General features: G+C 39.5%; 1 protein-coding gene across 21 annotated transcripts in view; it reads right to left on the reverse strand.

The window, feature by feature from the left end:
* Macf1 (microtubule actin crosslinking factor 1) overlaps positions 1–23193 on the reverse strand; it is a 354064-nt gene that overhangs the window by 205472 nt on the left and 125399 nt on the right. For 15 of the 21 annotated variants that reach the window (XM_087215006.1, XM_087215007.1, XM_087215005.1 and 12 more), the window contains 3 exons: positions 8739–8828; positions 4428–4505; positions 635–727 (listed from right to left, as the gene is read on the reverse strand). In XM_087215006.1, coding sequence (XP_087071132.1) covers positions 635–727; positions 4428–4505; positions 8739–8828 — 261 coding nt within the window. Of the gene's footprint in view, positions 1–634; positions 728–4427; positions 4506–6892; positions 6989–8738; positions 8829–23193 lie in introns of all 21 variants that reach the window. The other 6 variants (XM_087214991.1, XM_087214992.1, XM_087215016.1 and 3 more) reach the window with 1 other exon arrangement.

The following is a 23193-nucleotide window of genomic DNA, read 5'->3' on the forward strand; positions in this document are numbered from 1 at the left end:
TTTGGGTGGGCTAGAAGTGATTTAAAAGAACAGCCTTTTATGAAAAATATGGCTGTTCTTTTCCAGCACCAATCCAAACTTTAAAAGGATTTGCCATCTTAGGCATGGAAAGCAACAAGAAGGCCATGTGGCTATGTGAATACTTGGAGATGACACTGCTGGTGGGTATGATGACTGCCACAAGGCTGTGCTTACAGAGCATATACAAATCCAGCCACTAAGGTGCTATAACCAATCAGACTTGTTTAAAGATTAGAGATGAGGAAAAGTCCTACTTCAAAGCAGGATTATGAACCTTTGTGCCATGAAGTCCAATACCTGAAGTCCCTAAAAAGCCCAGTTTTGACTTAGCTGAGCAAACAGACTTTCAATACCTAGAATGCCAAGGACAGGGGCAAACCACAAACAGGTAGAAAATCCCTCCATTTCATTATGCAAATAATTAGGAAGTTCTGGATTTAGGATATAACAACTTGTATCCAGGCCAACCTTAATTTTCCATCCTAACTCCCACCCACCTTTGTTCAGTGTCAAATACAGAGACAGAAGGTTGGGTGCTGCCTGGGGGAGGCAGTGTAACTTCCTAGGCTGTGTCCAAACTGAGCAACGGCAACAAAAACTTCATAAACCTTACCTGGAAATGCAAAATAATGGTCCAGATCAGGCCCAGGGTCAGCTTGGGGTTGCCATCTGTGATGTCATCATTGCGAATATTCACTAGCTTCACCTGAAAAAGAAAAGTTGATCTCAAAGTCCTGGGACTTTAAGTTTTGATTTGATTTTTACACATATGCGTTATTTACATATAGTTAAGTTACCTTTTGGTGTAAGAGTCTGAGTTTCAAAACGTGTAAATTCATGTAACCACCACACCCACCAGTTCCATCATCCCAAAAGGGTCTCTTATGCTGGCCCCTAGTTATGCTTTTTCCAGAATGCCACACAAACAGAATCATACAGTCTGTAACCTTTTTATGTTGGGTTATCTTTTTTCTCCTCAACACAATGCCCTTGAGATTCCAATCCAAGTTGTTGAATAGTTTGCATATTTTTTCTAAGTAATATTTCATCTGTGTAGATAGCATACCCTGTGTTTATCCATAGAAGGGCTTCTGGATTGTTTGTAGCCTCTTATATTCACATACAGGTTTTTATGTTAGCACATATTTTCATTTCTATAAATTCTTAGAAGTGGGATTGCTGGATCATACCTTTATAAGAGTGGCTACACCGTTTTGCATTCTCACCAGCAAAATAAGCTTGAATGGACATGGCATTATAAGTTGCTTTTTAAATTAAATAATCAGAAAGGGGGGGAGAGAGGGAGAGAGGGAGAGAGGGAGAGAGGGAGAGAGAGGGAGAGAGAGGGAGAGAGAGGGAGAGAGGGAGAGAGGGAGAGAGAGGGAGAGAGGGAGAGAGGGAGAGAGGGAGAGAGGGAGAGAGGGAGAGAGGGAGAGAGGGAGAGAGGGAGAGAGGGAGAGAGGGAGAGAGGGAGAGAGGGAGAGAGGGAGAGAGGGAGAGAGGGAGAGAGGGAGAGAGGGAGAGAGGGAGAGAGGGAGAGAGGGAGAGAGAGAGGGAGGGAGAGAGAGAGAGAGAAAGAGAGAGAGAGATCCGTAACAGCCTGGCCTGCTCTCACCTCCAGTTTCCTTCCTTTGTCACAAATATCCCTACCTGCTATACCTCCCCATCTCTGCTTTACCCCAATCTCATTCCAAAGATACAGTGTACAAAGATACACAAAGGGTCTCCCTCTCCGTTGTGTGATCAATTGTGCCTGTGTGCTAGAAACTAAAGGGTTTGGTTTCCTGGGACACAGGATTTCCTGTCGTACTGTCATGGAATTTCTGTTCAACTGTGACAAACTGTCCTTCAGCTGTCCTCCCTTTATCTCTTCCCTGTGGCTGGGTGAGGTGGCATATACCTGTAATCCCAGCACTCAAGGAGGCTGAGGCAGGAGGATTGCTCCAAGTTACAGGCCAGCCTAGGCTACACAGTGAGTTCAAGGCCAGCCTGAACTACATAGTGAGACCCTGTCTCAAAGAGAAAAAGAGGAAAAAAACAAAAACAGAAACATGATCTCTCAAATAGAAACCTCACTTCTCCCATACACAATGTTATGTGGGCTAATTCTTTCCCTTTCAGTATCTCAGTCTCCTGTATCTTGGGATAAGGGTTGGTGAGTGGGGATGGGAGAATCTCTCTTTCCAGCCTGAGAATTCAGTTTTTCTAATCAACAGTCATTAACAACCTAGAGCTTGTGGACTGGCAGTATCAACCAAGTCCACATTCCCCAGTCCCACCTCTGTCAGGTTTCCCCTCTGATTGAGAAGTCTACCTCCTTGGGCAGACCACCTTCTAATCTCTACTAATATTCCTCCATGACTTCAGCAGCTAGCTCTTGTTCTTATTTCCTACCTCATTATCTGCCCTCTTCCTTCCTTCTTTTCTTTCTTTCCTTCTTAAATTTAGACAGAGTCTTGTTCTGTAATTCAAGCTGGTCTTGAACATACTCTGTAGCCTAGTTTGACCTTGCACTCGAAGTGATCCTCCTGCCTCAGCCTCCCAAGTCCTGGGATTACAACCATGCACCACCATGCCTGGCTCCATCTGCCACCTTTCCTGACAATTTCAGCATCATGTTGATGATTCAAATATCACCCTATTATGCACAACTTGCTGTCTTCTTGGGTCTGAAGGTTTTCGTTTCAACCTACTTTGGATAACTAACTGTATAGCCACAACCTGGACCTCACCCCTACCAAGAAGTGCTCCGGAGATCCCTCCACTCTTCTCTGAGTCCCAAGTTCTTACTTGCCCAGATTTCCATTCTGTCTCAGTAATCAAATTGATTCTTTGTCCTTATTAACACTTCTAGCTAATCGATTCTTCTCAATTTACCTTGTCTATTAAAGCCCCATGAGGTTGCTTTAACTGCACACAGACATGTTAAAGCTGCTTCCTCTGGCACCCTGCACACTTCTACAGCCTCCACTTTTCCTATCATTCATCATTTGTTAGTTTCTTTCAACAAACACTTATTAAGTGCCAATTATGAACCATTCATTATGATAGATGCTGAACGTAAAATGTTAAGACCATCTCCCTGTCTTCCTTGAACGTACAGTAAACCTGAAGCAAACAAAAATAACAGTAGTGAATGTTACATTAGAACATCAGAACTGCCTGAGTTAATGAGAACTGCTGATAAGAATAACAAAAATGAACTGACTCCAAAAATGGGCAAGCTGTTTAATGTCATGTTGATCATTGCTGTTGCTTGGCAACCTAGCTATACCAAACCTTTTCCTCAGGTCACTCTGAGGAGAGGAACCCTCTGACTCCCTCAGCTACCTTCCTCCCTACTATAAGCCATCTCTGTACCTTCTCTCCTCCTCTGTCCTCCTCACAGTATCGCAAAACAAGACACTCTCTTTTCTTTTTAAAGATAACAACATCAATTGTGCTCCCGTTCTAATGCTCCAATCCCCAGATTTGGTTTCATCAGTTACAAAGCAATGGGAGAAAGGAGCATGTGTAGAAACCAGCAAGGACAGCAGGAGGAACACTAAGCCACAGCTGAGTTAAAGTCTCAGCTCTAATCTATCTTGCATGGTTTGTGGCAGGTCATTCAAGCTGTCTCAGTCTCTTCACCTATAATCGAAGAAACTGGACTACTAGGTCTTTAAGGTACCTAATAAAGGAAACGATCTATGATTCTTAATACACTTCACACTTATTTTCAGTCTTACACTCTTCACTGGCTTCTCCTCCTTTCTAAAAATGTATTGTTTTCTTTCTTTTCTTATTTAGGGAGGGAAAAACTTTTCTTCTTCCTATATGTAGGTCCACTATAAATACTTTTCTATTCTATTAAAACCATTCTCTTGCTGGGGATTTAGCTCAGTGGTTCCGCTGCCTGCCTCTCAAGTGCAAGGTCCATCCAGAGTTCGATCCCGGTACAAACAAAAACAAAAACAAATAAACAAATAAACAAAACTATTCACTTAGATCACCACTGCTTAAGGGCTATGACCTTTTTCTCAGACCTGATGTATACCCAATAATCCAGACTACTCCCTCACCCTGTTTTCATGATAATATAGCATTTTGTGATGCTACATTTTTTTCCCCCCATTTTCTTCCCTGGTTTGTTTTTTATCTTCATTTTGACTAAGGTGGCCTACAAGATTCCATCTTTAGCATCTTGTTCATGAACACTGTCCCTCAAAGCCACAAATTCTATGTAAAGTCTACTAAATGACTTGTTCAACCATAAGACAACTGCTCATGAACAAGTTAAGATTCAGAACTGGGTCAGTCAGATTTATTATTTACTCAGGGCTTCCTAGTGGCACAAGAACATCTCTAAATAGGACCTGAAGGCCAACATTTCCTGGTAAAATAGGGAAAGTATGAGATGATCTTACCTGTCGTTGCTTTAGGAAGTCGAGGGCAATCTGCACATTCTGCAGCCTGTGAAAACGCATTCTGCCCTTCTCTCGGGGCTACAAAATAAAAAGGATGCTAATTTTAGTTATACCAATTTATTCACATATGCCCTTCCTTCTTTCATTGCAAAGACTAGAAGACCACACAAGAATTGTTCATGACTAAAGCCAGGCGTGGGGCACTACATAAAGCATCCTTAAAAGCAAGACCTGTGTGTGCTTCACTAGTCTCTCCGTGGCCTCCAAAATGCCTTGCACACACTATGCATCCTACAGACACAATCCTGTTAGACTACTAATGTTGAGCCAGTGTCACAGTGTCTCCACAGGTTCTTCTATAGTTATAGGTGGCAGAGCTTGATTCTGAATATGAGGTTAATGAGAACAAAGATTATATATAGCTCGCTGGCTCCTAAAATCACAGGTAAATGCTACTGTAGGGAAAAGGCAGAAAGTCCTAACCGCATATTGCATAGGAGAGGTGGAGCCAACCTTATTACAAACCAAGCCAAAGGAGCTCAACTAGAGGTAGCCAATTTCTAATCATACAGAAGAGGAGTTGCATATGCTAAAGAAAATTGGAAAAAAAAAATTCCAAAATGGAGAGAAAAATTAGGAAATACCAATCTCCCATGAAGACAGGTATCACTGTAGAAAAGATGCCCTATATCCTGCCATGAAATACCCAGAGTAAACAAAACTTTTATAGCAGAGGTCTGTTCAAGATATTTAAAGACAATTATTTTCTGCTTTCAATCATGTGTGTCACACAACCCAGGGGAGAAAAGCTTTCTCCATTCAGTACCTCTGGTACCCTGTACTGGCCTCCAATTATTACCTACTGGAAAGTGAATAGTCTGTTCATCTAGCAAGTACTACTGGAATGGCTATCTGACTCTGAACATGTTCTTCTGCTTTCTCTAAATTTTTATTTATTTATTTTTATTTTTGAGATAGGGCTTGCTATGTAGCCCAGGCTGGCCTCACAGGCATGCAACACCACATCTGGCTCCAATATTGCATTTATTTTACTTTTTAACTAGGCACAAGACTGGCATAACTGTCACTAGATAATACCTAATTCATTTATACATGCAAAATGGTACCATTAAAGGCCAAAATAATAAGGTGGTGGCTGTCTGCACAGAGGAAGCATTGTTCCAGGTTTAAATGGGCAAAAAGTAGCCCAGCACACAGAGGGTGGTGGGAGCCCCTGTCTAACCATCCTCCAATACTTCTAAACAAGATTCCCTGAGGACAATGATCTGCAGAAATGCTAGGGTTTCTCTAAGCAACAGGATGATTTCTTGAATCAAAGGTTTAGGGGGCAAAAAATCTTTCTAGCAGGAATCACTTCTAAGTCATTTCAGCTCAACTAGTTGTGAATATGGCTTAAAGGATAACAGGGTCAAAACCTATGGCACACATGCAGCAGCAGGCTATTTGTACCACTGAAAGCTCTAAAAGGTTCCTCAAAAGGCAATGAGAAGTTAGATCAATTAGATGAAAAGATAACTTTAAACTGGGCATGGTGGCACACACCTGTAATCCCAGTACTCAGGAGGCTGAACTCAAAAATCAAAACAAAACATGGCTTTAAGAGGACAGAAGCCAGGTGTGGTGGCACATGCCTGTTATCTCAGCATCTGAGAGACTGAGGCAAGAGGACTGCAGTGAGTTTGAGGCCAGCCTGGGGTACATAATGAGTTCAAGGACACCCTGAACTACATAGAGAGACCCTGTTTCAAAAAAACAAAGTAACAACAAAAAAAGGGAAAGAAAATGGGGCTATTGTCTACTCCCTGATTCTGAAGAAAGATTATGGATTGTAATTTACTGTCTATAAGCAGAAAATGTTCCTCTTATACATGCTAATCTTTAATTCTAAAACACCCTCCACCAAAAATAAAAACAAATAGCCTAAAATCATGCAAGTTAAATCTCTGTCCTTTACAATAACTAGAAATATTATTGGCCAAGCCATAGTATATCCATGCAGTGAGTTTGCAAACAACAGACTTTCAAAAACAAATGGCCTGTGTGGTAGAGCCTAGAGGCCAGATTGGTGGAGAAAGAGCACCTGTTAGTCTGGATTGTGGAGCTGTGAGCAATTAATTGTCATGCTGTCAACTAAACTTTCCACGGTTTTGAAAGCCACCAGAAAGTTACGGGTCTCCAGGTTACAAAGGGACTTGGTATCTCCAAACATCATGACTCTTTTTGTGCCAACCATTCTCAGATAACCAAAATAATTCCCACTCGAGGATCATCTAACAGTGGCAAGAGGCACAATTAGTTTTAACCACTTTCTTTGGGACCCAAATTCCCAAGTGGAAATAGGAGGCAATTGGTGACTGAGTAACCTGGGGACCTCTGGAGAACCTCAGCCTCTCTGATGGCCCTGCAGTGCCAGCAGGGACGCTAGCATTCCCAGGAGGACCTACTACATCATCATCATCTTCCTCCTCCTGCTCCTCGTTGTTTGCATGGCGCCAGGAGGGCATGCTCACCAGACGGAGGGTCTTCAGGCCGGCTGGCTCCTGTGGCCACCAACCAAGGCAAAGACACAACAGAGGAACAGGAAATGCACAACACAAAGATGAAATGGAAATGAATGCAATATCTAAGAAAAAGGTGAAAACAAATATGAAAATACCCTCCCACCTCCAAAAGAGATACAAAACCAAATCAAGACCAGAACAGATGGTTACACTGAACGCTTTTTATGTTGAAACACATCTTCAATTCTCCATGGGCACCTACCCTCTCTGTTTTTGTGAATCAACTAAGAGAGAAAATGATGGATGAGAATAACAATGAAAGAAGTATTTGGATGGCTTTGAGGGAAAAAAATGATAGCCTGTATCTTTCTAAATACTTACAGAATTTCAAGGGTTAGGGAAAAAATATATATTGGAGCAGTTTTTACCTGTTTTGTAAGCAATATCAACAAAAAGGATCGTTTTTCAATATAAAATCATTATAAGTTCATCAAATATATCATATTTATCTAATATATAATCTTATGAGTGATAAAGAAAGAGTCCAACATAATGAATATGAAATTCTGATTATTTACTACATTTATAAATAAGGGTGAGAGAAAAGCCAGAATTACATGTGCTAGCTGTGCTATAAGAGCTGTGAATTTTGGCTACTAAAAATATATATAATTAATTCTGCTGCAAGATGGGGGAAGGAAAGGAGGAGGAAGAAAAGGAGGAAGAGGAATAGGAAGAAGAGGAAGAGGAAGCAGCAGCAACAAAACAAAAGGCCCAGAGGAAGCCAAGTCCCAATCCTAGAAGGAGCAAACATCACTTAAACAGTGATATCTTATGTGCCAAATTCCGTTCTTTAAACACAACAAACAATGACTAAGAATTCACCAAAGGCAGCAAGTAGGCTGGGATTCAGACTACTGAAGCCGTGTGCCTCTTCAGTTCTCTTTCCCCACAGATATTTCCAATATTCGACACTGCGCTTTTCCAAGTGAAAATTACACCGTCTATGACACTAGTAAAAGATTATAGTAAACCGAACAGGGACACTTGCTTCCATCAGGCTCAAATATATGAAGCAAAGGGCACAAGGCTAGATTATTTTGATCCCTCAAACATAGAAAGGGTAAGAACTATGATCCGACAAGCTAAGAGCTAAGCCAGGATTTGCCTTCAGATATGAAAGTGTTTCCCCAAATAATCTTTAATGTATTTTAGGAGGAGGCAGGCATATTTCATTATCCAAGGAGCCTATAGGTACTGCTCTCCAGGGCTTGGCTCAGAGATGAACCTCTCCACTCTGTGCAACTCAGTGAATCACAGAAGGGAGAAAGTGACACAAGCTGGAAAAAAATAACTCAAAACACACCTGGGGTTTTAAATGTACTCTTCAGGTCCTTAGCTGAATACAGAAAAAATTTCTTGAAAATCACAATAGATGAGGAAATGGAAAGAGTCTATATAGACTGCAAATAAATGTGAACCTAAGGTTCCTAAAATACCAATATCTACAAATACATGAAGAATAAGAAGAAATACGCAGATATAAAAGAAATATAATTGATTCCTGATTTCATCAAGGCATGAAAATATACAATATACCAATAAAAATGTCATTTGTAAACTATAAATCTCAGAAATAAAGCCCACCAATAATATCTTCTATGTCTTCCTCCCAACTAGTTGAGCAAGCATTGTGAGGCCACTGGCCCAGCATTCAGCAAGATGAACTCATCTGGCACTAACAGGGCCATATTTATAGGCCACTGGTCAGGAGAAGAGAGACACTCACCAATTTGATGCCCGAGAGGACTTCTAGCAGAGAGATCAGGTTGTGGCCATCTCGCAGGTCTTCATAAAGATCATTGATGTGCTTGCGGACCTGGGAAGGAGAGTAAAGTAGACTGGTTTTTATTTGATTTGGAATCATTTTATGAACCATACAAGAATTTCTGATCCCAGGTAAATACAAATTAAAGAATTTGAAACCAGAAGCAATAAAATAATAAAATTTGTGAATCTTCAAGTTGAAGTAAAATATATATGAAATGGTAACACCAAGCTGGGCATGATGGCACATGCCTGTAATCCCAGCACTTGGGAGGCTGAGACAGGAGGACTACCACAAATTGGAGGCCAACCTGGGTACATAGTAAGTTCAGGGTCAGCCTGAACTGCAGAGCAAGACCCTGCATCGAAAGAAAGAAAGGGGAGGGGGAGGAAGAGGAGGAGGAAGAGAAAAGACCACAAGTGTTTGTGTTTAGTAAAGCCAGATCTATTAGACACTGTAAACAAAACTGAGCAATATTCTGGACAAGGAGAAGGGGAATCTTAATTATCCTGAAACATCTCAGGAATTACTATGAGCCAAAATGTGATCAAATAGCTAATGATGGACAAAGTTCAGCCAGAGTCACACAAACTTTCCAGTGTGCTGAAAAGAAACTAAATGTTGGGTACTCAATGCTTCCTAAGGTCTCCCTCCAATTTAAACACTCTCTTAACAAACACTTCTAAAGTGAATTGGAGAATTGTTTTCCTTGCAGAAAAACTGATTTCAATCTTATAATTTAAGGTATGGAAACACAAATCTCACTTTGGAAAAAAGTGTGGTTAATATGAAGCACTCTGCTAAATGATTTCTATGTTATTTCATCTATCCATCACATCTGTGAAGTATTATTATGGGGGGCTAAAATAGGGTCTTGCTATATAGTTCAAACTCACTATGTAGTTCGAGGCTAGCCTGGAACTTGCAGCAATCCTCCTGCCTCAATCTCCCAAGTCCTGGGATTACAGGCATGCACCACTGCAAAGTATTATTATTATATTCTTTGTTACACACAAGGAAACAAGTTACAAAGAGATTTAAGTGTTTGCCCAAAGTCATCACGTAGACTGATTGTAGAGTCTTTAACTATTATGCTTTATGATCAGCCACCATCTCATTTCATTTGTTCAAAGTCATCAAATAGAACGACTGATTTTAGAGTCTTTATTTCATATGCTTTATGATCAGCCAAAATCTCATTTTATTTAATCAAAAAAAGTACCTTCTGAAGATTATTATCCTCATTCCATAGAAGGAACAGAGAAGTTGAGAATCTAAAAAGTTTGGGTCATATAACTCTAAATTAGGCAAGATCAACACTTTTTATTAAGTGGGAGTTGGTCTTCTGGGGTTTTTTTCCTCTAAGTTTATCAACAACTTTGCTAAGTGATGCTTACAACACAGAATCAGAAGACTGCTAATTTGGGTAGGGTATTAGAAGATGCTGCTCAAAGAATATAGAGTTTCAGCTAGGAATAAGTTGTGGAGATCTGATGTAAAACAAAGTGACTCTATGGTTAATAATAATTAACTATATACTTGGAAATTGCTAATAGGATAGATCTTAAATGTTCTCACCATTAGAAAAAGAGAACTACGTGACATGTTAGATTTACATAATCATCACCATAAAAATAAAATTTTTACTTGCCAATTATATTTCAATAAAGCTGGAAAGATAATCAGAAGGTTGATAGAAATGGCAAGAAGATTGACTTTTTACACAAATAATTTTCTAGACAACAACAGAAATAGTTACTTGCCAGGGATTTAGCTCAGTGGTTTCACCACCTGCTGCGCAAGCGCAAGGACCCAAGTTCGATCCCCGGTACCAAAAAAAAAAAAGAATGAAGTTGAATAGAAATAGTTACTTGCAGAAGTATAAATTTACTAGACTTTTTCAGGTAGAAGCTAGGATTTGAATTTTAAAAAATATTTTAACGGAAAACTAAAGTCCTTTCCAATTATAATATTCAAGGTAGCACTCAAAGCAGAATGGGAATTGAAAAAGATCAAGGCTAGAGACATCTGGGAAGACTTCCAGAAAGAGATGAGACTTAAAGGATCAGCAAATATTTCGGCAGAAAGAAAAAAGATTTAAAAAAAATATGAGACTAGGTACAGAAGAAGAAATATGCAAAATGTGTGTTTGCCTGTGTGGAGAAATAAGGTGACAGGTAGAATGTCCATCTGGAGAAAATGCATCATTACAGACTGGACAAAAACTTTCAAATACTGAAAGAATATTGTAGTAGACTTAGGCATGAACACTTATAAAGTTAATCTGCAATACTATACCTTTTTAATCTTCCCATCACTTTATTATGTCTAGACAGTGAATACAACAAGACACTCAGCTCAGGCATGTAGCATTTGCTGATTTCCATCTTATAAATATTCCCACCACAACCAATTTCAAGCTGTGATGTTGGGCCAAAATGTATGGTAGCACACCATTATTTTCACAATAGTGACACAACAGACATAATTAATCTCAAGAGCCCAGACAATAACATGAGTAAAATAATTACAAAGAGCTTTGAGTATGTATAGTATTACTTTTATTTTAAATATAATTTGTTTAGATATAAGTTCACGTAACTTTTTTTTTTTTTGGTTTTTTTTGGTTTTGTTTTTTGGTACCAGGGATTGAACTCGAGACCTTGTGCTTTCGAGGCAGGCGCCAGAACTACTGAGCTAAATCCCTGGCCCAACATAACTTAGTTTTTAATAATGGCTTAGATGCCGAGGATTTAGCTCAGTGGTTTCGCCGCTTGCTTCGCAAGCACAAGGACCTGAGTTCAATCCCCAGTACAAAAAAAAAATAATAATAATGGCTTAGAAATCAGCTCACAAAATTGCTGAAAATTTAACATTTGGCTCCCGTGAGTCCCTATAGACTGCCTCCAACATATCAGTAGCTCCAAGATTTCAAGCTTATATTTGGAACAATCAGCATACTCAACTAACAGAAATAAGATCGTAAGTGTTGGACAGGGAGTAGATTTTAAAAGTTCATTTTAAAACGTTGAATTTAAAATGGCAGTGAAGAGGGGGTAGGGAAAGGAAAGAAGGGACAAGAAAAAATAATAAAAGGAAAAAATAGAAATAGAGCTTTTGTTAAAAAAAGGAGGTAAGAGGGGTTGAAGGGATGGAGAGAAGAACGGGGAAAAAAGAAGAACCAAGATATATCATATACAGGTACAAATTCCTTATGATGAATGTTATCATTATGTATATCTAAAACGTACCAATAAAATTTTAAAAATAAAATAAAATGGCAGTGAAAGAACTACAAATGGAAATGTTCTTGAAGCAGCTGGAAATAACAAAATTCAATTTGGGTCAGCTGAGAACTTGAATTGAGAAGTATGCATAGAGGTGCTAGCTAAAGACATGGGAAATCTTGAGTTTTCTGGGTTAGGGACAAGAAAAAAGAACAGAGCGCTAAGGACTGAGCCCTGAGGTCCAAAATTAGAAAACAGGAGAGATGGAAAAGCAATTAACAGGGGTGGGGCATGGTGGTAGAACAGAAGCAATGAAAGAGATGGGGAGGAAAAAACCAAAAACAAAAAAAAAATTAAAAATACTAAGAGTTTAACCAAGGCAGGGATGACTTGTAGAACTGAATGCTAAAGCAGGAAGGGATCAAAGAGGACAACTAAGAAAAGACTTTTGAATGTTCCTACAAACCAGTAAAAGTAAGTGTGTGTGTATGTGAATAATCTTCAAAAAAGTGGTGCATGCTGGAAATGTAGCTCAGTGGTTCTGCCGCCTGCCTCGCAAGCACAACTTCCGGAGTTCGATCTCTGGTACCAAAAAAAAAAAAAAAAAAGAAAAAAAAGTGGGGCAATGGAAATGAATGACAGTTTTAAAAAGTCAGAAAATATTAAGTAGCTAATATTAAGACAAGGGACAACCAAGTTAAATGAGGTTTGTTTTTCTTTTTAAATCACACACTTCATCTTCACTTTAGGTATTATCGCAATAAATACTACACATATACTTGAAGTTATGTATTTATGTGATTTTATTTCTTTTTTTCAATCTCAGGAAACTAGTACATTAACTTGATATGCATGATTCTTCTTTTTGTTTTGTTTTGCTGACATGTTGCCCACACTGGTCTCAAACTCCAGAGTTCAGGCAATCCTCCTGTTTCAGCCTTCCTTCCAAGGAGCTTGGACTGCAAGTGTGTGTGTGACAGACACCACACCCAGCTTTCCCCTGTAATTTTTATTATATTTGCTATTATTCTTCCATAAGTACTTTCATTTTTTTTCCTTTTTAAAAAGCTCTACATAGCTGGGAAACTGACGCACAACAATTTTGAGTTGAAGGCCAGCCTGGGTGCACAATGAGTTCAAGATCAGCCTGGACTACAGAGCGAGATCCCGTTTCCCGTTTCAAAAACCAAAAAGAAAAAAACAAACTAAAACTAAAAACTAAATAAAGAAAGAAAAAGCTGTATATAATTTGGAAAAAAGGAGGGATTTATTTTTGATAGATAAGATCTGAACATAAGTAGAAAACTTGGGAGTGGGCTTTAAGAGCTTGAGAATTTAGTGAGGCCATGTTATTGTGAGGTTAAGTACCCCAGAGTCCTGAAAAGAAAAAGGAGGCACCTTTAAATGTAAAGTTAATTGTACATCAAGGCCTTAACAGCTCCTTAAAATTCAAGATTTGGACTGGCATAGTGGCACACACCTTTAATCCCAGCACTTGGGAGGCAGAGGCAGGATTCTTTGAGTTCCAGGCCAGCCTGAGCTACACAGTGAGTTCAAGGTCCACTTGAACTACAAAGTGAAACCCTGTCTCAAAAAATAAAAAAATTAAATAAAATTTCAGTTTTGCTTTACATCTATGACAGCAAAATTTAAACACATTATAAGAAATTTAGATAAGTACTAGTGTATTATGTCTCTCAATGTTCCTTTCAGTATAATAACCATATAACTACGAAAATAAAATGAAACTATCTTAAAGACATAGAGATAACGGGGAAGGGAATATAGTTTTTCTGGTTTTTTCCCCCCTCCCTGGAGAATTTCTAACAATAGTCTGTTTCCAAAGCGTATTGGACACAGCTCTGCCTACCGAAGGATAAAGAACTAGTTAATGTTTACTGCGTACTTCTCTATCAGAAAATTTTCAGATGCAGCGATGAAACATGGAAGGCTCAATTAACACCCCAAAATCATGAAGCTACCAGAACCCAGGCTGATCTAATCCAGGTCTACCTCATTCCAAAGTCTTTCCTTCAACACATACTCATTTGTTTCTGACATTTTCCACAAATCTCTCAAGACAAATTACAGTAGTATAAGCATCACAAGTTTAGAGCAGTCACCTAGTAAAGCCAACAGTACTCAAGAATCAATATAGGTGTTATTTCCAACAAATAATCACGCTTGTCTCTCAACAAATAAGTGAACAACTTCAACTATCCAGGGCCTCACCTGTTTGCACACCCTTAGAAAAAGCACAATTAAAATTAATGAATGTCTCAAAGAAGATATATAAATGCCTAACAAATAATGAAAAGATGTTCAACATCATCAGCCATAAGGAAAATATAAATCAAAACCAAAACGATCATATCTTCTAGGATCCTTATAATTAAAAAGACAAATAATAAGGATTAGCAAGGATGCAGATAAAGTAGAATCCTCAGCCACTGCTGGTGGGGATATGAAATAGTGCAGGCACCCTGGAAAATAATCTGCTGGTTCTTCCAAAGGCTAGCCAACGTTACCATGTGGCACAGTAATTCCATTCCTAGGTGTGTAACTCAAGAGAACTGAAAACACATGTCCAAACAAAAACTTGTAAATCAATATACATATCAGCATTGTTCACAACAGCCAAAAAGTAAAAACAACACAAGGAACAGCAAGGAATATCCTCCAGCAATACAGAGATATGAAATACTAATATATGCTACAACATGGATGAACCTTGAAAACAGTAAGCTAAGAATTTAGTCACAATGGATCACATATCGTTTGACTTCATTTATTTGGGATATCTGGAATAAGCAAATCTATAGGGACACAAAGTAGACTGGTAGTTGCCTAGGGCTGAGGGAAGCCTGTGAAGAGTTTGGAGCTGATGCGTAAGGGATACAGCATTTCCTTTTGGGATAATGAAAACGTCCTAAAAATTGATGGTAGTGATAGTTGCACAACTCTGTAAATAAACCAAATGTCACTCAGTGGTATTCTTTCAATGGGTGGCTTGTGTAATGTGCTAATTAAGTCTTCACAAAGCTATTTTAAAAATTAGCAAATGACTAAATTTTAAGACAACTCCACCTTAACCCAGGTCAATCACCTTCAATCCTCATGCACCAATAAACCAAGGAAAATCTGCTCCTTTTCTTTTTGTTTTTTGGGGTTTCTTGGGGTTTTTTTGGAAACAGGGTCTCGCTCTATAATTCAGGCTAGCCTTAAACTCGCTACGCAGCCCAGGCTGACCTCAAACTTGCAGCCATCCTCCTACATCAGCTTCCCTATAGGCGTAGGCCACCACACCTGGCTTCTTCCCGTTTTTTAAAGACTGCCTTAAAGTTTTGAAAAATAAACAGCTTTCTTCAATTCTTGAGTGGCTTTAACAAAGGAAATAAACTGCACTTATGTGCTTAGAATCAGAATCTGATCCCACAGGGACTTTAAACATGACTTACCTCTAATTTATCCAGTTTACAGATGAGAAAACTGTTGTCTAGAGAAGTACCTGAAAAAATCATTTAGCCAAGAACCATCCATCAGAGCTGGCCCCAGATCTCTGTCTTCTTATTCCCATTTGTGTTTCTTCCTTTTAAAAGGTTTCTACAATGCTTGATCAGTCAATATGACATATCATCAGTATTATTAAATAATGAGAAACCCTCTTAACAACAACAAAGAAGCAATGATTGTGATGTGGTATTCTTTGATATCTACAGAAAACTTGGTCCAGAAAAGCTTTCCTATAAAACTATGTATTAAAAGGAAACACAAGCAGTTCAATTTCCTTGTACCACTGTATACTGGAGCAAAAAACAGGTGAGAAGAGAAAGTTTTAAAGACAAAGTATGGCACACTCCTGTAATCCCAGCACTCTGGGAAGAAGGGGGAGGAAGATCACAAGTTTGAGCCCCACCTGGGAAATTTAGCAAGACCTTGTCTTAAAATAAAATTGAAAAGGGGCTAGGGATATAGTTCAGCGCAAAGGCCATCAGTTCAATACCCAGCACCACAAAACAAAACACAACACAACACAGATACAGAGAGGACCGGGAATGTAGCTCAGTGACACAGCACCTGCCTGACAAGTGGGAGGCCCCGAGTTCAATTCCCAGTACCAAAAAAAAAAAAAAGATAAAGGGAAAACGAGCTTCATAATGAGGTGGATTTCCGATTTGGCAGATTCCTAAACTATAAAAGGGGAATTCCATACTGATTCACTGACTAAGTGCCTCTTTGAGGAAAAATCTAACACTAAAAGAGATTATATTTGTCTTAGACTTCCCACTTTGGAAAGATCTGTGCTCAAATGCAAGGAATGAGTGAAGGCTGGTAACCCTTATGCAATTAGGAGTCGGTGAGTCTTTGCAGCTAAAAATTCAATGGTCTATTTTCACTTTCTTTTTTTTTTTGTCTTTTTTCGTGCAGGGGATCGAACTTGGGACCTTGCGCTTGCGAGGCTGGCGCCGGAACCACTGAGCTAAATCCCCGGGCCTCAATGGTCTATTTAAAAAACTTCCTAAACTGAGGAACCCTAATCGTGGTATTATAGATGTTAAGTTAGGTAGAAATATTATAGGCAGACAAGAGTAGGCCCTTGAGGAAATCAATACAGAGAATGAGAACACATTACAACTGTGGCTGGAGGCTCATCTGTTGGAGGCCAGGCCTCGAGATAAAGGAATGACCAAGCCTGCATACCTCCCCAGGGGATAAGATAAATGGGATAGGCTGGTCCAATAAAGTCTAGATAGATATCAGTCACCCCAGTGGGTGACCAAGACCTTCTAATCCATCTGGTCTTTGTTCTTTCCATGTACATTGCTATGTGAGCTGCTTCCTTATTGCATCATTATTACCTAAGCAGCTATATTTGTAATTTTATTGTTTATTCATAGTTTTGACCCACATTGTACCAACCTCCTGATTTTGCTGTATAAAACTTCCTTTGAGAAGTGTTCTAGTTGACAATCCACTTTCGGGTCCCCTCCTGTCTCTCAGGAGCACTCTCTCAATAAAGTTTTTCTACTCTTAATCTTCATTGTTCCTTAGAATTCATTCTTCGATTTTGGGGGACACGAACTCAGCATACCACGTATCTAGTAGGTTGGAGTTATATCATTTCCCCTGTATCAGAGGTACTAGCCTACCCTGATTAACAGATTCTCTGAGGATGAGGGTGGTTCTAAAGTGCACCAAAGGTAACTATACTTAATAGGCTGGCACTTAAGCATAGAGTAGAGAATCAAGATAAAACCTAAACCCGGGTTGGGGATTTAGCTCAGTGGCACCGCGCCTGCCTCGTAAGTACAAGGTCCTGAGTTCAATCCCGGTACCAAAAAAAAAAAAAAAAAAAGCAAAAAACCCTCAACCCCAACGCAGGCCCAAAACCTTCAGTGGGAACTGAGGTGAGTTTGGAGTGAAATCAAGCCCTGACAGTAACCACATCCAGGCAGAGAGACCCACAGCCCACCACCATCAGGTCACACTCAGAAAGGACAATACTTTTCCTCAGTCTTATTATAACCAGGCACTGTATCGTTGTTGCCCCAGCCTCCTCTGACATTTCCTACTGACGTGAAGACTCAAAGAAGTGAGAAAGTTCATGAAGCATTTGGGGAGAAGCAGACAGTTTCTCACAGGCACAGCAGAACTATGCAGCAGACAGTAACGAGAACCATTAGTTCTCCTGTGTTCAACTAGATCCTCAAAAACAAAGGAAAGTTATAAACAGTAGTGAACATCTGGAGTTTGAAAACTTTTGCTGGTATATCTGGAATTCAAACTAATATTCTAGAAAGTTTAGTGCCTTTTAGATTGCATACATGAATAAAAATGAAAAGAATTAATTCTTAGATTAAATATTTGCCTTTCTTTTACATGTGCTAACCTTTTAAGTCAATAGGAACTAACCAGAAAGAGAATTTCTCCTCCTGAGGCACGTACACGCTCATCTTTTTTTTATTTGGGTTTGTTTTTTTTTTGGTACCGGGAATCGAACTCGGGTCCTTGCATTTGTGAGGCAGGCATCGGAACCACTGAGCTAAATCCCCAGCCCCCTCATCTTTTTTTTATGTTCTCTTTAAGAAAATACACTGCATTGGTTACCAAGATCTGGGATGTGGCATAGATAATTTAAATCTCTAGATTTCTCTTTTTGATGGTTCTGACACAATAAACATAACTCCTGGGTCTGTGGGCTTGCCTTATAAATTAGGTTTATATATTTCATAACATGTGCATTCTTAACAAATCTCTTTTAAGACTGAATAAACAAAAAATAAATAAATAAATAAATAAAGACTGGATAAACAACAAAACAACATTCTTAATTAATAAAGATGAATCAGTTTTCTTATTCCAGAACAAAATGTTTCCCAAATGAATATCTGAGACCCAAGAGATCCTATGTCAATTAAGCCAAGAACCTGGGGGGCTTAATTGTTTTTGGTTTTATTTTCTGAGACAGGATCTTACTATGTAGCCCAGGCTGGCCTTGAACTCATGGAAATCTCCCCACCTCAGCCTCCCAGGTGCTAGATTAGAGGCCACTACATCCAGCTCTGGGAGGCTTAAGTAGTTTTGATATTACATTAATCTACTGGACAAAGACAGCATTAATCTGGTCATACTTGAACAGCCAATCAAAAGATGCCTGAGTTGCAAAAATCAAATCTTGATCCCTAATCTACCTTAAAGTTCAAAGAATTCCAGCTTAGAGCAATGATTCTAACTAGCAGTGAATCTCTCTCTCTCTAAAATATTCCAAAGTGAAAAAAAAATCCTGTTGGGAAAAAAAAAATGCTGCTGGAATCATAAGGCTGGCAGCCTGAGAAGCGATGAAAAATAGCCAAGGGTTTAAGTAAAGCTCTGGCTGGTCTCCAATGTTTAACAATCCTATGGTGTGTTCCTCTACCCCCCCTCCCATCCCCCACCCCAGCCCTGCTGGGCCTCCTGTCATCACACAGCACTGAAGCTGAGGTCCAACAGGCAGCAGCAGCAGCGACAAGTGAGCAGCAGGGAGCCACAGCCTTTGAATTCAACGACAAAGTTCAAGGAACAAACTTGAGGCAGATTAATTCGGTTCTTCCTGTGGTTAGAGCCAGGTACGAAAGGAGAGTAAGTGAGGGGCATGTTCAGTGAAAGACCTAGTAATTCTGACTGGAGGACTCATGACTGACTCTTAGCTCCACTCCTCACTAGCTCTATGGTCTTGGGAAAGTCACTTTACTGGTCTTACTCTCATTCTCCTTATTTGTGAAAACAGAATATAAAATACCTTTTTCTGTCCGTGGGGACACTGTAAGGATCAAGTCTGATAAAACGTGCTTCATGAACTATAAAGCACCACCAAATATTATTTACACAAGGTAACAAATAATGGCTACTTCTCATGGCTCTGTGTAGCACCCAACAGAGGAAACTGACACATGAACACACAGGCGTCTCTTCAAAGCAGTACTGACTAGGAATGAAATTGCAGTTGATTTAGTCTGAGGGACAGAAGAGTCTCAGGAAGCATTTACTGGAGTTCAGCCTAGGCAGGTAAGTAGTAAGTAGTCAGTAGCTAGGCACTGCATTCCAGCGAGAGAAAAACAAAGAGGTGTGAAAGCGCACAAGGATTAGGGGGCAGTGTGTTGTCATGTGTGGCTATAGTACAGGCTACACGGGAGAGTCTACCTGGAAATGAAAATGGACAGGCAGGTTGGAAACAGGCTGTGCATGGCTTTGCACTAGGAGAGTTAGGTATCATCAACAAGAGACAACGAGTAGCCCCTGAAGGAATTTAAAGAAGAGAATAGCCATTTTTGTTTGTCTTTCTCTCTGCCTCTTTCCCTTTGCCCTGATACTATAAGAACATAGTATATTATCTGCCTTCAAGCTATAATCTACCAGAAAGATATAATGTACATAAACGCTATCACAAGCTGGGTATACATAAAAGCTACACACCACTTAGAAAAAAAAAAAAATCTCACCACTTAGGAAGCTGAGCTAAGAGGATCTCTGAGAGTTCAAGGCTAGCCTGGGCTACAGAGTGATTTCAAGGCCAGTTTAAACTACACAGTGAGACCTAGTCTCCAAAAAACAAACAAACAAACAAAAACTGCTATCATAGAAATGCATAAGGAATATAGCAAGGAGCACAAAGAAAAGGGTAGCTGACCCCACATGCGACAGAAAAACATTTAAGGTGTTAAGTCAGTGTTATACAAGCAGAATAGACTTTGGGAAGGTATTCCAGGCATAGAGGACAGCAGAGCAAAAATATACAGCCATAAAATAGCATGCCACATAATTTAGCAAGAGCTTAACATATGATGAGAATTTGGCATTATGAGCCTAGAAAGGTGGGGGGAAACAAGGGCTAGTACTCTAGGTTAAGAGCATGTGTCAGACTTCAGACTGCCTGGATCCTAAAATTTCAATCCGACTCTTTCTAGCAGTGTGATCTTGAACAATATACATACCCTCTCTAAATCTCATTCGTCTCACAGATAAAATGGGCATATTAATAGAGCCTACAGCATAAGGCTACTGGAGGATTAAATGAGATAATCCATGTAAAGGACTTAGTATAAGATGCTGGATTTCTAGGAATCCCTCAATGAACTATTACTACTACTACTACTATAGAATATTTTGCTAGGAACACTTACAGTGGTCAAGGCAGGAGACAAAGAAGCCCTGAACAAGAACAAGGGTTACAGATATGGGACAGACAGACACAAGCAGTCTTTCTGAGCTGGAAGTTACTAATTAGGCTTGGTAAAAAGGGAGAGCCTGGGGGCAGTACTGAATCAAGTACTACGATTCTAAGTCCCTAACCTCCACAACTAGGTACATAAGCAGACATATTTATCATTCCTGAGCCTGATGGTACACACCTGTGATCTCAGTATTTGGGAGGCTGAGGCAGGAGGATCACTTTGAGTTCTAAGGCCAGCCTGGGCTACACTGCAAGTTCAAGGCCAGCCTGAACCACACAGTGAGAACCTGCCTCAAAAAAAAAAAAAAAAAAAATTAAAAAAGAAATATTCATCATTTGGGATGTGTCAAATACAGCATATTCCTGGGTACATGAATGTGCCCAGTATACTGTGAGGAATGCATATTGTTTGGCTTGGGAAAGAATGAGTGAAACAGCAAAGCTGTGTGACTGCTTCTTTATTCAGTACTTGAAGTTTGAAAAATCACCCTTACCTTTAGTTCTCGCTACTTAAGTGCCCTGAAGAGCCATGCTTGATTTAAGTACTCATCTCCTGAGCTACAGTTTCCTTAACAATAGACAGACATATGGCCCACAGAGGAAAGAAAACCCTAATCCATCATATTTTTTGTCAATACATTTACAAGCATGTGGCTTCAGGGATGCACCCGTTTGAGGTTTAGCTACCACATCTAGTATGTAACAAATGAGAGAAATGCAGAAAAATGAAGTAGGGGACACACAAAAAGAACAGGAAAATAAAGCCTCATAAAAAGAGAAAGAGAGAGTAGTGGCCTGATAACTTTAGTTTTCATAAAGTCCAGCTTTATCTAGACATCAGATTGTGTGAGATCATCCCGTATGCACTTCTAATTGTGCTTCTTTGTACTTCAGCAACCAAACAATCCCTGTGACTAAAATAAGTGAGACTGCTCAAGAATACAGAGAACAAGGCAAGAAAACGGCCAGCGTTAGGGTCCTGGGAACACCACATGGAAGGTCAGAGAGAAGAGGCAAAAAAAGCATTCAGAACGGGAAGGGGTGACTTGGGAAAAAGCAGTGTCCTAAAAGTCAATGTAAAGGTTTCAAGAAACAAACAGCAGTGTCAAATGCTTCAGAGAAACCAAATCAGAGGAAGATGAAACTAGGTTACTGGACATGGCAATTAAGAGATCACTGGCAACCTTTCCCAGAGCAGCAGGGATTATCAGAGCTCACAAACTGTCCTTCAGAACTGACTGATCAAGTAGGCCTACCAGTTATCCTCAGGTGGGTCTTTAATGTGCTTCTGCTTGACTTTTAATGAAGTTTTCTCCCACATGGTTTGTATCTTGAACTACATGGTGGTAAAATTCAAACTGAACATTTACGATTTATGAGCTTTAGAGAATAAAATCCCTTGCCGGGCATGGTGGTGCACGCCTGTGATCCCAGCACTTGGTGAAGCAGGAGGATTGCCACAAGTTCAATGAGTTCAAGGTCAGTCTGAACTACACAGAAAATAAAATCCCCTTTCTCCCATCCTTACTTAGTAATGAGATTTAAAAATAAAAATACGACATCACTGGTCATTTGAGAGATGCAGATGAAAACAACACTGAGATTCCACCTCACTCCAGAAAGAATGTCTGCTCTCAAGAAATTATCCAATAACAAATGCTGGCGGGGTTGGTGCAACCACTGTGGCGATCGATCAGTGTGGAGATACCTGAAAAAACTAGGATCAGAGGTCCCATTTGACCCAGCTATTCCCCTGCTGGGTATCGTCCCCCAAAAATTAAGAGAATCATACCACAGTGATATATGTGCACCCATGTTTATGGCAGCACAATTTGTAATGGCTAAAACTTGGAAGCAGCCCAACTGCCCATCAACTGGAGACTGGATTTTTTTTTAATAAAATGGAGTACTACTCAGCCATAAAGAATGAGAAACTAGAGCCATTTATAGCTAAATGGATGCACTTTGAGGCCATACTCTTAAGTGAAGTAAACAGGACACACATGTGTAAATATCAAATAGTTTGTCTGGTGTAAGAAACTGAAAGTGTAAATAAGGATCAAAATGTATAAAAGACAATGTGAAACAGGAAGAAAAGGTCTAAAGGGGAAGAGAAAGTGGGAGGAGTAGGGGAAAGGAAAGAAGGGAAAGGAAAAGATATGAGAAAAGGAGAAAATGGAAACAAAATCTTTGTAAATAGGGAAAGGTGGAGGGGTTGAATGGAGGGCAGGGGAATGGGGAAAAAATAAGAACCAAGATATATCATGCAAAGGTACAAGATCCCAATGATGAATTTCATCATATTGTATACCTAAAATGTATACCAATAAACTTAATGGAAAAAAAAAGTTAACCAAATAATAAGCTATTTTTCCGTAGTTCATTATTTGGAGCTATAGAATTAGGAGGATTTTGTACTTACTGCTTATACAATACTACCTTGATAATTTTCTTTATGGTAAAGGAAAATCATCTCTTT

The sequence above is a fragment of the Heterocephalus glaber genome, unplaced genomic scaffold (genome assembly GCF_053883595.1).
Source record: "Heterocephalus glaber isolate CG9 unplaced genomic scaffold, H.glaber_assembly_v1.0 deba00001452, whole genome shotgun sequence".
In the NCBI taxonomy this organism is placed as follows: domain Eukaryota; kingdom Metazoa; phylum Chordata; class Mammalia; order Rodentia; family Bathyergidae; genus Heterocephalus; species Heterocephalus glaber.